The sequence below is a fragment of the Sorex fumeus genome, unplaced genomic scaffold (assembly GCF_029834395.1).
Source record: "Sorex fumeus unplaced genomic scaffold, SorFum_2.1 ptg000007l, whole genome shotgun sequence".
In the NCBI taxonomy this organism is placed as follows: Eukaryota; Metazoa; Chordata; class Mammalia; order Eulipotyphla; family Soricidae; genus Sorex; species Sorex fumeus.
The window spans coordinates 63,267,466-63,283,470 of NW_026606064.1; the positions used below are offsets into that span (position 1 = coordinate 63,267,466).

General features: G+C 44.9%; 1 protein-coding gene across 9 annotated transcripts in view; it reads right to left on the minus strand.

Annotated features, from left to right (window-relative positions):
* The window catches only part of KIAA1217 (KIAA1217 ortholog), a 750,771-nt gene that overhangs the window by 143,487 nt on the left and 591,279 nt on the right, over positions 1 to 16,005 (minus strand). For all 9 annotated transcript variants that reach the window (XM_056132179.1, XM_056132185.1, XM_056132171.1 and 6 more), the window contains one exon: positions 4,602 to 4,800. In XM_056132179.1, the coding sequence (XP_055988154.1) occupies positions 4,602 to 4,800 (199 nt within the window). The remainder of the gene's footprint in view (positions 1 to 4,601; positions 4,801 to 16,005) is intronic.

Genomic DNA, 16,005 nt, shown 5'->3' on the forward strand with positions numbered 1-16,005 from the left:
GCCTGCCTCATGCACTCAGGAATTATTCCTGGTGTTGCTCAGGGGACTATATGGGATGCTGGGAATCGAACCCGGGTTGGCCGCATGCAAGACAAACACTGTGCTATTGCTCAGCCCAGGTGGGGGACGGTTGTAACATAGTGGTCCTGCTAAAAATTAAGAGCTGCTAAGTACACTTCCATCTTTCTCCTTCTGCTCTGTGTGTCTCCAGCCATGGCCAAGGGCTTGTGCACTTTGCTTTTTCCTAGGACCTGCAGTCCCAGAATGCCTCTCCCAAAGGCAAAGTTCCCATCTTGCACGCAGTGCAGCATCCACGGGAATTACCAATCACCTGAAATGCTGAAAGCCTCTTGGAACGGCGCCAGGTCCAGCCTTACTGTCTCCCTTCCATTTCCAATATGAACGACTGTAACAGAAAGGACAAAGTATTCAACTGGAAAAAACATTAAGTTTATCTCCAGGAACAGGTTGCCTCATTGGGAGGAGGGCATGCCATCTCCTCCAGGGAAAAGGAGTGATTGGAGGATTCATCCCATCCATTATCCACCCCGGTTGCACCCTCTGGGTGCTCAGGGCTTCCTGGGAGCACGGCTTTACGTGGAGATGACGAGTTAGACATTGTGCATGCGCAGAAGCACACGCTGGCCCCAGGATTGCCCGATGAACTGGATCCCGAGCTTTGTGACTGGAGGCTATGTGACATGGGGTGCCAAACTGAAGGACTCTTCTTGAGACATAATTTCAGAGATGCCCACACTTAGGAACCAGGGTCACTGACATTTTAAAGTGATACCCAAAAAAAAAATCAAAATGCAGAATGACAATGTATAGTTCCCCAAAGACACCATGGGCTTCCAAAGGGCCCTGGTATGGATCTGGAGGGGTCCGAGCTCAAAGTCCCCAACCTGGGCCTCAGTGCTGATGTCAGAGCTGAGATTCAAGGTCACAGAATTCCCGCCTCCGGACCCTTGCTCTCTGGAGAATCTCCCTTTCCAGTCTGTGGTTTAAATAAAGCCCAGACGGGGATTCCCCCCTCCCCCCAGAACACAAGACTGCACACAGTCCCTGACAGAGACCGTATTTAGACTCTCCTGACTCATACTTTCCTGTTTATTTCCCACCATGGCTCAAGCGAATTATGCCAGGCGGCCAGGTGCAGCTGGTGGACATTCCCAAATTGGCCACAAAGACTTTAGCAAGGGCAGTGCTAACACCACTTGCCCCAGTCCAGTCCTCTTGGGGGTAATCTTTTGTTTTTCTCTGGAAATTGTGGAAATAACAGACCCCCCAAAGTCCTTTATTAAGCACTGGAGAGAGAGCTCCATGGGCTGAAGTGCATGCTTGGCACACATTGGGCAGAGGTTTGGTTCTCGCATTACCACCCGTGACCCCCAGCCCAGAGGAGGAAGTAGTACCTGAGCACCTCAAGGTGGCCCACGAAACCAAATAAATAAATAAATAAGTCCCTTTGAGAGTAGAGGAATAAACACCTTTAATGCATTTTTTTGTTTAGTTTTGTTTTCGGGCCACATCCAGTGGTACTTACTCTTGCTCAGAGCTCAAGGATTGAAAGAGTTTTCAATGTGACCTGGGACATGCCAAAACTTTACAGCAAGATATGTCAAGAGTGACAGGAAATTGCCCTATGGGAAAACACCATGGGCTCTTAGCAGTTCCCAGAGGAAGGCTGCCACCAGCTCCTAAAACCTCTCCGGTCCGGGGCTCTGCTTCTGATCAGTGCCAGCATCAAGTCGCGCTGCCAACTGCCCTTGGCACAGGGAGGGGAGGGGAAATTCCTGCTACAAGACAAAGGGTCCATTCTCAACACACCCAGTGTCACCAGGGAGCAGGGAAGGTGCAAAGGCGTCTTTGTTGTCTTCGTTCTCTTCTGCAAAGCAGAGGCAACTGTGACAGACACCTTAACCTCCCTCGCTTCCTGCAGAACACAAGGGCGAAATCCTATTCCTCTGCTGACTGGTGCTGCAGCTCCAACAGGACTATAGCTAAGAGACTGCAGCACCATAATAGAAGGCCAAGACAGGAAGCCCAGCCTGGGGGAAAGGCAGAGCTGTGTTATCTTGACACAGCCTGACTCAGTAAGCCCTAAAAAAGATGTATCACAAGCTGTGTGCCCCTCCCCCCACTTTTGTTTATAAAGGGAATAATCAGAATGAGAGGCTTTTTTTGACCTCAGAGACAAATGAACAACCAAATTAGATTATTCTCTGTTTTTCTTCTTTTATTCATAAAACAACTAGGCTGTGAGATTATTATTTTTTTAACTTGGTTTTTAAAGTTATATAATTCTGGACAGCATCATAATTTAAATGAATTATTTCTCAAAGTGGAAAAATGCACTAAAAACATATTTTAGTAGCAATATTTTATTTATTTATTTTGGTTTTTTGGGTCACACCCGGTGATGCACAGGGGTTACTCCTGGCTATGCACTCAGGAATCACTCCTGGAGGTGGTCAGGGGACCATATGGGATGCTGGGAATCGAACCCGGGTTGGCCGCGTGCAAGGCAAACGCCCTACCCACTGTGCTATCACTCCAGCCCCGCAGTATTTTATTTTTTAAAAAAGATGTTATTATTGAATCGCTGTGAGACAGACCCTTACAAAGCTCTTCATTATTAGGTTTCAGTCATACAGTGTTCCAACATCCATCCTTCTACCAATGTACGTTTCCCAGCACCAGTGTCCCCAGTTTCCCTCCCATCACAACCCTTCCCCCAGCCCATTTTTTAAACTCTTTTTTGGGGGGTGGGGTAGGTGGGGGAGAAGGGATTGCGGGGGAGAAGGGATTGGGCCGCATCCAACAGTGTTCAGAGCTTATACCTAGCTTCGTGCCCAGACTTCTGGTGGCTCTTGGGGAACCATATGATGCACCATGCATTAAACCGGGTTCAGTTATGCAAGGCAAAAGGCTTAAGAGTGTACTATCTCTTTATCTCTTAACCCTATTTTATGAAGTTATTAAGTTACAGGCAATAGTCCAGTGATGCTTAGGGAGTGACGTAGTATACCAAGCGCTGAACTCAGGGCCCTGGACATCCCAGGCATATGGCTTTCCTACTTGAACAACCTTCATGGCCTAGAACTTGCAGTTATTAACCAAAGATGAAGCAAACAAATTTAATGTAACTAATAATGACTTTTTAGCACAGTATCTGATCCCATTCAGTTCAGATGCCATTCTATAACAGGAGAAACAAATCAGATTCCACGTTGCACTTTTTCTTTTCTTCTTCAAGCATGGTATTCTGTTCCTGCCCCCACCCTTGCCCCATATCCACACCCCCTTTGCCTGCAATCAAAGATATCAAAGAAGAGCCTTGAAATGGCAGATTAACCAAATGAAAAACTTGCACATTTGGCACAGAGAACTTAATCCTCACAATATATACACTGTGTTGAAGGGCTAGGGAAAAAATTATCTCAGAAATGAGATAAATGATTATCTCAGAAATGATCCCTAAGCACAGAGCCAGGAGAAAGCCCACTGAGTGCAACCCCAAAAGGAGAAAAATAAACAAAAATTTCTGTTGAAAGGAAGAGTTGTGCTAGATGTGACCAAGTCCCTACACCATTTGTGCAAGAATAGCCCTGGCTTGATGGGGACGTGGGGGGGGGGGGGGGGGAGGAAGGCAGAATGGGGGCGGAATCGGCACATCCTTCCTGCCCTGCAGAGACCACGAGTTGCCCCCCCTCCCAAGCGGCTCTCTGGCACAGCCATCGCCCCAGACGCATACAAACCAATCTTGTAACTATGCAGTTTTGGGCAGAAATCCCTCCAGACTTAGGAAAATATCAGAAATCCAAAATCGCGTGGCCACTATTGCGGCCATGCGACATTTCATGATGCCTTTCAGCAGGTCTGATTGTTAGGGGAAAATCCCAAATAATAATGCTGCATCTTTTGTCAAAATAATGAATGTAATCAAAGTAGAGAGAGAGTTCAGTAGAAATCATCTGCCTCACAGGCAGGAGGAGGGGTGGGTTGGGGAATATATTGAGGTTCTTGGTGGTGGAAAATATGCACAGGTGAAGGGATGGGTGCTTGATCATTGTATGACCGAGACTTAAACCTGAAGCTTTGTAACTGTTCTCACAGTGATTCAATAAATAAATTTAAAAGAAAAGAAAAGAAAAAGAACAGCCCTGGCTTTCTGCTATTAGCACCAGCCACGGAGGTACTAGCAGCATAGTACCTCTTCTTTCTGGAACCATTCCTATCCCACTCTTGCCCAGGCTTCTAGACTTGGGAGCATGGTCCCTGAGAAATGAAGAAACTCACTCTGTACCCTGCACCTTGTTCATTTCTACACCAGGATCATAGGCAAATCTTGAAACTGGGTTGAGCTGCTAACCCTGCCGAAGATGGGACATGTCCAGTGCCAAAGAAAGCTCTAATTCACTGCTGCTTTTTCATCTGGAAGATTCCCTAATGCCTGATGTATAGCAATATGATTTCTGAGTACTTAGGTCTTTTCCAGTGATGATCCAATGAACATCAGGATAGAGTGGATGGGTTTAGAGGTACAGAGTAGAGACACAGTGTGATACAGGGACACCAGAAACTGCAGGAGGGCTTACCTAGAGATCTTTCTTTTGTCTGGTTCGTCGACCTCACCACCGGAAGACTTGCTCGAGTTCGGCTGCCTCTAGAAAATGGACTTGGGGCCTCTCCTTCAGACATGGCTTCCAAAGAATCCCCGGAAGTCTCTGATAGATGCTCCACCGGATCGCTTAAACTGGGAGGCTGAGGACTGTGAGACAGTTTGGGACTTCTTGTCTGCAAAAGACATTAAAAAGAAAGTGGGAAAATAGGCTATTGTTAATCATGCTGAAAAAGAGCAACAAAGCCATCAGGAAAAACAGTATGGCAAAGGGAACAATTCCATGGGAAGGACTGGATATAGAGGTCTAGAAGGACCAATATGAGTTATGCAGGCTGTTGTAAATGATATATGGTTTCTTAGTATACTATTAGGAATTTTATCACTGGATGTCTACACTACAAATGCCATTTTCATCAAGAAGTGAAGGACAGAAAATTAGGATGGCAAATAAATTCTTTTTGCCAAATTCCAACAGTTGTTAGCACACCAGGTGAGTTTTTGAGCATTTAGATGTCTCCTAATGTAGACAATGCACTTATTCCACAGTATACCACACAGAATCAGGTCCTCCTTAGTAAGACTGTTCAAAAAACAGTAAATTAAGATGGCAAGTGAATATGATGTGTCTGTTGAACTTTTTCTTTTCAGGCACAATCGTCATATTTAACTTTGAATGTATTTATAGCAACTCACACATGCATACTCAAATACACCAAAATTTCTCTCTTATTATCCACACTATAATCGTAGGGTGTTGGGTGTTGGACTCTATTGGTCAGACTATGGCAGTACATTTCATTTGTTGAATATCATTCTCTAGTAAATAAAAGCATTCCTTGAACATGTACTATTAGTTGAGCAAGCTGGGAGATAAACAAACTAAAACAACATGTTGACTGATGTCAAAAAAGCCAGAACTGATGAAATTTGCGAAGAACAACAAGAAACACAAACCCATGGATGATTAAGTGTAAACTACAAACTGTGTGTTTTAACCAGTCATCATTTCAGCAGACACCCAGGGAGTGCAAGCTAGTCTGTTCAGGCACTAGGTTAGGTACTGGAGACAGAATGATGCTTAAGACCATACACGATCCTCCCCTCTCAGTGTCTATTGTCTACTGACAGCAAGAATGAGTAACCCAAACTGGGGGGAGGGCACATGGGAAGAGAGTTGGGAAGACATGGAAACATTGATTCTAAGGAAGACGGAAGTTGGAAGCAGGTCAGAAGCTATGAATTGAAAGAGAGACAGAGAGAGACAGACAGACAGACAGAGAGAGAGAAAGAGAGAGAGAGAGAGGAGAGAATGAGAGAATGACATTCTAGGGGGCTGGGTCAGCAGATGAGTGCCCCAAGGCTATAGAGGCCAGCATGCTGACTTGATCGAAACCAGCCTTGCAGTCAAGATAAGAATTCCTGACTCATGTTTGGTCTATAGTCTACTTTCAGCATGCTTGCAAACCACAACACCCAAAAGGATAGAGAGAACAAAAGGGAATGCCCTGCCACAGAGGCAGGGTGGGATGGGGGTGATGGGGGGTGGGAGGGATACTGGGATCTGTGGTGATGGGAAATGGTCACTGGTGGAGGGATGGGTATTTGATCATTGTATAATTGAAACCCAAGCACAAAAATTTGTAAGTTTACAACTGTACCTCATGGTGTCTCACTAATAAAAATTTAAATAAATAAATAAGAAAAAAATTAAAAATTAAAAAAAAAGAATTCCTGACTCGGGCCAGAGAGATATACTACAATGGTTACGGCATTTGCCTTGCCTATGGTCAACCCAAGTTTTATCTTTGGCACCCCTGAACACCACCAGGAGCCAAGATTAAGCACTCAGCATCACCAGGTATTGCACCAAAACCAAAAACTCAAAAACAAAAAACAAAATACTGACTTGATGCTATGGAACCAGAATGTCTTGACACATCACAGGTAGATAAAGGGGAACAGGAGCCCAGTGAGACACAATTCTCAGATCTCTCTGGCTACTGTGCAGAGCTTAGAGATGATACACAAGGGGGAGGTCAGAAAACAACCTTCAGCAGTTGGGCTGGTGAAGTGGAAAGATGCATTTGTTCAGCTTTCCCCTCTCCCAGCACCTCCAACTGAAGTACATCACCTGATTTCAGGCCCTTCTGGGAGGCCAACTGATCTGAATGAATCAGGCAGGGGGATTTTCTCAAAGATGCCCAATGGTCATAGGCAGTCCTTGGTAGCTGCTAGGCATGTTTACATTCTGTAGGTGTGTATGTGTGTGTGTGTGTGTGTGTGTGTGTGTGTGTGTGTGTGTGTGTGTGTGTTAAGAATATCAGTGCATTTTAAAGCTAGGCACTATTGTCTTTATGTACTTCTGAGCACAGAGCCAGGAGTAGTCCCTGAGCACTATCAGAGTGGGCCCCAAATCTCAACCTCCCCCAAAAGAGAAAAGACCTAAGATTCAGACATTTGCAAGCCCGTCAGTGAAGTAGTTGCCTTGCTATGTTCTGCACAATATCAAGCTAAGAAGTCCTCATTCCTGACTTGAAAAAAAAAAAAAGGGCATTCATTGGTGGTTGGAAATGTGCACTGGTAGAGGGATGGAACATTGTGTGACTGAAATCCCGCCATGAACAGCTTTGTAAATGTGTATTTCATGGTGATTCAATTAAAAAAAAGATATTCAGTTTAGCAAAAATAGCTACGAAATAATATTACTTTAAGCAACACCACTGCATTTACAAGCTCTTCAATTTGGTCATCTTTGCAGCCTCCGGCAAGCATAGGGCATTAATGAGCTGTCTTTCTCATTGCAAAAGGCAAGAATCCTTGAAGAAAATTAAAATCAAATGTCTCTTTTTTGTTTACAGAGACAGTATATACCAAAATAAAGTTGTAAGAGTGGAAGCTCCCTCTTAAAGAACAAAACCATCCCATACTCAGCTTCTCCATCGCAAATATAAGCTCCTTTCTCCATTTTTCGGTGACATCTACTTTCCCACTGCAAACTGTCACGGCATATTAGCAAACGCCTCACAGGGTCCCTCCCCTCCGCTGCCAGCCTGCTGCTGAGACATCATTTAGTGCACAGAAGAAACAATGGAAATTGCTGACACTTGTGTCAGATACCCTGTGATTTGATATATAAAAAAGGAAAATCAAAAGGCACTTGGACCAGGGACTCTGTCCTCAGCTTGGTACTGAGTGCTGGGATTCCAAGGGCTGGATAGGGTTCAGGGGCACCTCAGATGCTCAATGGATGTGTGGGCGCTGAGTATATCATGGGCGTGTTGGCTGGAAGCACTAAGAAATATGATTTCAAGTGTTTATTTATTTATTTTTTATTTTTTTTGGTGGGGGAGAGGGAGGCACCCCCCAGCGATATTCAGGGCTACCTTCTGTCTCTGTGCTCCAAGATCCCTCGCAGGATCTTAAGGGGTTCTGGGGTTCAAACCTGGGTTCAGCTGCGTACAAGGCAAGTGCCCTTAGCACTATGTATGTCATGGTGAGTGCAAAAGAGCTTTCGGGGGGAGAACTGCTGGCATTAGGGGTTGGGCTGGAGATGGGGAGAACGTGGGTGGGGAGGACTCTGGGAAATCCCCTGCTAACTCACCCACTAGTAGTCACAGGTCTCTGTGTGCTCAGGAACAAGCCAAGAGGCAGGACAAGCAGTAGTCCCTTATGGCTCCCACCCTATCTTCAACAAGGCCTGGGAGTCTGCTATTGGCTCCTCGGCTTTTGACTGCCAAACGCATCCACCAATGAGGTGAGCCTCTAGTGTCCTTCTAAGGGCACTTCACACCTTGCAGGACTGTCTCTTGCATTCCTCTCCAGGAAGCTGAACACCTAAAAATGCTTCACTTCAAGGATTTGACTTAGGGGCAATAACAATAGTATAATGGGTAAGGCACTTGGGCTTGAAGTGATAGCACAGTGGGTAGGGCGTTTGCCTTGCATGGGGCTGACCCGGGTTCGATCCCGTGCAACCCATATGATACCTCGAGCACCACCAGGAGTAATTCCTGAGTGTGGAACCAGGAGCAACACCTGAGCATTGCCAGGTGTAAACCAAAAAGACTAAATTAAATAAATTAATTTAAAAAACAAAGCGAACAAACAGGTAGGTCACTTGCCTTGGAAAGAGCTGGCCTAGGTTTGATCCCTGGCACCCTATACAGTCCTCCGATGCAGCCAGGAAGGATCCCTGAGTGCAGAGCCAGTGGTAAGCCCTGAGCAACACCAAGTATGGCCCATAAAGCAAAAATAAACAAAAATAAAATACAAAATAAAACAAACATATAAAAACAACAACAAAAATAAACATACAATTTTTTTAAAAACGAGGACCTGACTTGGCAGCCTTCTTCAAAGCAGTTCCCGTCCACCCCAGCCCTTGCTCCCCTTTCCTCCTGATGCATGACGATGAGCCCCTGAGCACACACTCACTTCCCCAGGGTGAGTCCTGAGCTGCATTGTGGTCCTTGTGGCTGTTTGCACTCTCAGACACAAACAGGTTTGAGCAAACACTGTCTGTCTGGCCGCCCGTTCCCAGCCCAGATTCCCTCATCTGGCTGGACAAGCATGTTCTCTCCAGGAAATACAGCTGGAAAAGAGCAGCGAGAAACTGGAGTGTATGGAGCAGTAGAGATGGGATGTGATGGGATGCAGTAGCTGCGTGGACAAAGATGGGTGGGAAGAGAAGCAGCATGGAGAAAGGTTGAGGCAGAGCTGCAGGGGAAAGCAGAGACAGGATGCCAATGGGAGAGTTTGAAAATGAAAGAAGAGGGGCTGGAGCAATAGCACAGCAGGTAGGGCGTTTGCCTTCCATGCAGCCGACCTGGGTTCAACCCAGGTTCGATTCCCAGCATCCCATATGGTCCCCCAAGCACCGCCAGGGGTCATTCCTGAGTGCAGAGCCAGTAATAACCCCTGTGCATCGCTAGTGTGACCCAAAAAGAAAAATAAATAAATAAATAAATAAAATAAAACAAAACATTAAAAAAACATTAAAAAAAAAAAGAAAACGAAAGAAGGGAAGTTGCTAGATGTCTGGGCAGCCCAGCTCCTGGTTTCCATTAGTCCACTTAGTTTTATTACATGTTTTTCTTTTTATTATGGTAGTTTAGGTGATCACAATAGTGTTTTTGAAGTTTTACGGTTATTCACGGAGAAAGTTACTGCAGTTCCCACCAAGGTACCCAAGACTCTGACATTTCTAGTCCTGTCATCATTCTTCCCATAGCACAGCGGGTAAGGCATTTGCCTTGCACGCAGCCAACATGGCCGACCCGAGTTCGATTCCTCCGCCCCTCTCGGAGAGCCCGGGAAGCTACCGAGAGTATTCGATATGCCAGACACAGTAACAACAAAGTCTCCAATGGAGACGTTACTGGGCCCGCTTGAGCAAATTGTAATTATCATTATCATTATAACTATTATTACTATTATTGTGATGGTAGTTCTGGGGATAGAACCCCAGGCCTCAACACAAGCAAGGGAAGAGCTCTAGCACTGAGCTGCATCCCTGGACCTCATTTTTGTTCGCCAACTGGATTGAGATTCTTCTGTGCCTTGAAGACAAGCCACCACATCAGCTCTATACTGTTGCTGCCCAGGTGGCTTTGAGGCTCACATACTAATAACCATGGCCAAGGCAAAATCTTCTAAGGCAATGTTCCCCCATTATTTTCTGGCTCCCCAGATAATAATTTTCTTTTAAAAATTAGGACGTAGAGGCCAGACAGACAGTATAGCAGGTATGGTGCTTGCCTTGCATGCAGCCAACCAGGGTTTGACCACCGGCACTCCAAGTGGTTCCCTGAGCCTCAGTAGGAACGATCTCTGAGCACAGAGCCAGGAGTCAGCCCCGAGCACTGTTGGGTGATCCAAACCAAAGATTTTTCTAAAAATTATGCAGGAAATAGTCCAGTGTGTAGGGCACATGTCTTGCACGTACTGACATGAGTCTGATCCCAGGCACCACATATTATCCCCTGAGCACTGCCAAGCATGATCCATGAGCACAGAGCGAGGAGTAAGCTCTAAGCATAGCTAGGTGTAGCCCAACTCCCCAAGTTATGGGGTAGCTGTAATATAGGGTTACTAAGAGTTTATTTTGCAAAATCAGCGGTACCCCTAAATGCTCTCTTTCTTGAAAAGATAACTATGCTTTTTTTTTTAAGTGAAAACAAGTTTTTATTGAATGAAACTTGCTTAGATTGGGCAATCAGGGTGGTATGGCCGTAGACACAAATACCTAAAGCAATCCTTGGGAAAAAGAAGATGGGAGACATCACCTTCCTCAACTTCAAACTGTACTATGCCTTGCATGCGGCCGACCTGATTTCGATTCCTCAGTCCTTCTCAGAGAGCCCTACAAGCTACCGAGAGTATACCGCCCACACAGAAGAGCCTGGCAAGTTCCCCGTGGCGTATTTGATATGCCAAAAACAGTAACAAGTCTCACAATGGAGACGTTACTGGTATCCGCTTGAGCAAATCCATAAACAATGGGAGGACAGTGCTACAGTGCTACAGTGAAAGTTGCTTAGAAAGATATGAGAGGAAAGAAAGGAAATGTGTTCAAGAGAGAACACGGGCTTCTCCACAGTGGAAACAAGCAAGCAAAGAAACAGTGAACAGCAAGCAAAATACATGTTCAAAAGAGAACATGGGGGCCAGAGCGACACTACAGTGGATAGGGCATTTGCCTTGCATGCAGCCAACCTGGGTTCGATCCCCCAAGCACCTCCAGGAGTAATTCCTGAGTGCAGAGCCAAAAGTAACCCCCGGGCTTCCCTGAGTGTGACCCAAAAAGAAAAAACAACAACAACAATAAAAAGAGAGAACATGGACTTGACGGGTAAGCTATACCATCATTATTTCTATAAGCAAAAAAAGCCACTTTAATGTCCCAAAAAGAAAGACAGGATATTTGCTTGATTCATGACAGTGCTACTCACAAGCCAAGATCTGGACACAGACCAGATGCCCAGGAACAGATGAACAGAGAGAGAAACTGTGGTAGATAGATACAATGCTTAGTCCTCATTGCCACCCACTCCTCTAGTCTCAGGAGAGCGAACAAATCATCGTTAGGGAAAGCCAAAACTTCTGAGTTTGCTGATTGAGCCCTTTCTATAATCCACTAAGCACCTTTCCTTTGCATCCGTCTGGACCCCCTCATGCCTGCAGAGTAGAAGGTCTGTGCTGGGATGGGAACTGGAGATGGGAAGCAAGTAAAATTCCCCCCACGCACAGCTAGTTTCTACCCACCCTCACTCCATCCCCCCCTCCTGCCCCATCCGTCCTGATCACCCCCTTCCAGATGGGCAAATCAACTGAGGTCATCTCCCTGCGGGCCAGTCACCTGCCAGGTGAGTCCTGGCTCCCGCAGTCATGGCCCTGGTCTCTGCATGGCTCTGGAGCCAATCTCCACATTTCTGTCGCTGACAGAAAGAAAAACAAAACCCTGGCCAAACTCTCTGCAGTGCTATTATTTTGGTGGATGTCAATCTGGGCAATACTCTGGACACCCACAGTTCTAGAAGGTGACAGGTGGATGTAACCGAGTTTTTAATAGAAAAGTTGGGTGCTGGCACTGAAAAGTCCCGCTGTTAAGATAAACACACACGTCTTTCCTGGACATCCGAGTTCTTCAGGCCGGAACTCTGGGTCTGTGGCCACACACCAAGTTTCCGATTAAGAACTGCACCTCACAAGAAGGCCAAAGGTGCGTGCCTTCCCGACACCCCACATTTGAATGCCAACTTTGTGCTAGGCAGCTTTAAGATTGTCAAGGTGACCCCCTATCTTAAGCTCTGAAAATCAGAATCTCCTTTCCCCACTTTAGACAAAGGGAGGGATTTATTCTAGGATGTATTTTGAAGACCAAACTCTGATAAACTCGGTTGATACCTTATTTCTTCAAGAGTTACATTTCAACTGCTCTCACCCTCTTCCCACCAAAAAAGAATGCCCAGACATTTCTTTCTTTTTCTTTTTATGATTTTCACCTGTGAAAACAGAACAATGTTTGGTCTGGAGTCAAATAAGATGATTCAGCAGTCACACAAAGTACAACTGAGTCTTTTGTTCCTACCGTCTGCTTGCCCTGTGTGGATTACTTCATTATCAGAGCAGAAAGATGAAAAGTCAGAGATGCCCAGTGGTTACTGTACATTGCCAGGGGCATCCTGGGGCACGGGGTCTCTGTGTTGAGCCACAGGAGCCAGGCAGAATCCACTGTCCACCTACACTGTCCACTGTTCCTAAGTAAAGTCACCTCCTCCAGATGCCAAGGAATGAATGGCAAGAATGGTTCTCCAGAGAGAAGCAAGCTTCCTCCTGAGTGAAGGGGACCCCCTCATACAGAGGTGTCCTTTCAAGCTAGTTTATGTCAGATTAAGCTTTTCATCTTAGTTTATCTTGTCCTGGTAGATGTCAGCAACAAACATATATATGTAAATATATATATATATATATATATATATATATATATATATATGGAACATAACATTCCTATACCCAACTTCCTGGAAAAATGGCCAAGTATCAAGTTCTGAGAATTCCCTGGAGAAAGGAATCTTAATAGTATCTTTGGGGTAGCAAGATGGGAGGGACATCACCCTCTATGATGTTCTGGGAATCATATGGTGCAGGGGACTGAGTTAGGTCCTCCCATGGGCAAACCATGTATGTACTCAGCCTACTGAGTTATGTCTCCAGCCCTCTTAACATTCTCTGTGTTACACTTTGAAGACCCTTTCCCAACACTGGGCCTAGAATGTGAAAGCATTTGAAAAATGAATCTGAAGGTGCCCCAGATGAAGAGGAGGAAAGCTTCTAAGAGGGCAGAAAGGTGTAGGGGAGTGTGTGTGTGTGTGTGTGTGTGTGTGTGTGTGTGTGTGTGTGCACGCTGGAGATGTGAATAACTGTCCAAGACGAGGAAGAGGATGCTAGTTTTGGTGGTGGTGCAGATGATGAAAGTCTTCTTCACATTATGGGTAAGTGGGTTCGACTGAGAAATAATAGCATCAGGCAGAAGGAGCAGGATATGGCCCAGAAGGGTTGAATCTGGATGTGCAAATTTAGGAGACAGAAAACCCCAAATGCCCACTTCAAACAGACTGGCAGGGAGGGCATTCCCCGAAGGTTCAGAAAAACTCTGAAATTATCTTCAGTTTTATTGAATTAGGTTGTTCTGTAAGGCCAAGGGGAAAGGTCATGCCCTTTTATTACAATGACAATGCATTTCTCAATAATTGTTGAAGCCAAGCCAGATGAATTTGATTTGCAAAAATTCCCAAAGTAGTACTTCCTACACTAAAGAATCAGGGAACAAATATGTACCTCTCATATATTTAATTAAAAAAATCTATGAGTTAATGTGTGAAAAGAATACATATATTTAATATACTTTATTGTTTGTGTATTTCAGCTTAATAAATTGTTTTTATTATAAAAAAACAAACCTGGAGCAACTTAGACAGCTTGTTAATAAACCAAGAAAACCATAGTATGGAATGGTAGGCAGTCATAAGACGTCTTTGGGCTGGAGTGATAGTACAGTGGGGAGGGCGTTTGCTTGCATGTGGCAGACCCGAGTTCAATCCCCAACATTCCAAATTGCCCCTTGAGCACCGCCAGGAGTAATTCCTGAGTGCAGAGCCAGGAGTAACTCCTGAGCATCTCTAGGTATCATCAAGGCATTGTAAAAGTGGATATGTCCTTGATGAATGATACTACAGGCTTTCAGAGGTGGAGCTTTATATGTCTCTATATCATGGGGTTTTCACCACCCAAATTCCAGATCCTCCCTTCACATAAAAGACCCTCTCTTGCTTCCTCCCACCCCTACTTCTTTCCCTCCTATAGTTACTATTACTTTTACCAAGTCTAGGAATTAATTTTGTTGTTTTGTCACCTCATTAGCTTTAGTGATTTGTATTCCACATATGTGTGAAACCAATCAAAGGGCATTTGCCTTGCATGCGGCCAGCCTGGACAACCCGGGTTTGATTCCTCCACCCTTCTAGAAGAGCCCGGCAAGCTACTGAGAGTATCTCGCCTGCACGGCAAAGCCTGGCAAGCTATCTGTGATGTATTCATATGCCAAACACAGTAACAACAAGTCTCACAATGGAGACGTTACTGGGCAAATCGATGAACAATGGGAGGACAGTGCTACCTACTACATTAGCATAATAATCTCATGTTCCATTTATTTTGTCCCAAGAGGCATGCTTTCATCACTTTTGGAGGCACAGTTGTATTCCACTGAAGATACAGATCACAGCTTTCTTATCTAGTCATCATTTGATAGGTGCTTAAGTTGATTTTTAGGATATTTACATACATACATATAAAATTTAATGCAAGGAAGTAAGATTCTTTAATATTAGCATTGGTTCTTTTTTTCCTATGGCGGTATCTTGAGCAATCTACTTTCTAATTTCTCCAAAATAAGAATATATTGTTTTTGTAAAATCAGTAAGTTACTGAATGGGCATATTTAACAAGAGTGGATCAGGGAGGGCATTTGTAAAACATGTAGAATTCAAAAGGACTTTTCTCTGTGGTGACTGGAATGAATGCCCACCTGTCATTCTGCATATATTCCACTTGACTAGATTTAAGATAAAAGGCCTTGTCTTTGCACAGGGGTTACTCATGCACTCAGGAATTACTCCTGGCAGTGCCCAGGGGACCATATGGGATGCTGGGAATCAAACTCGGGTCAGCTGCATGCAAGGCAAACTCCCTACCTGCTGTGCTATTGCTCCAGCCCTGGGAAACATTTTTATTTTCATGCCAGGCCAAATTTTGCCAGACATATTTTGCCAGACACACAGCACATATATTTGTTTACATTAAAGATCAGGTGAGAATAATTTGAGACTAGGAGACAGACCCTCACATCTCTAACCCTGATACCAACACAGTATTTTAGTTGCAAGACTCTAAAATTTGACTCCAGGTAAATATGGAAATCGAGCACATATTTTGGGGGTGTCATCTCTTGGAAGTTTTCACTTTCGACCCTTACATAGCACGCCCATGGATGAATGATTTACCTTATTTTTTCCTTTAGGACCTTTGTCTGTGCCCAAAGAAGCAGCCAAGTCTGCTGGCATTGCCAATGGGGCAGGGGGCAGGGACGGTGCACGGTGACCTTTTTTCTATGTCTAGAACTCGATGTCCACAGGCCACCAGTCTGCCAGGTGTGCTCTCTGGAACATGACACAGAGCCACTTCTGAAATAATGACACCTGGAATTGAATGTTCTCTGACTTCCTGCCAAAGCCCAACTGGGGTAAAGGCTATTGAAAAAAGGTAAAACTTCATCTCCATCATCTCTACTTACTGCCCTTTCCTTCAATTTGAAAGGA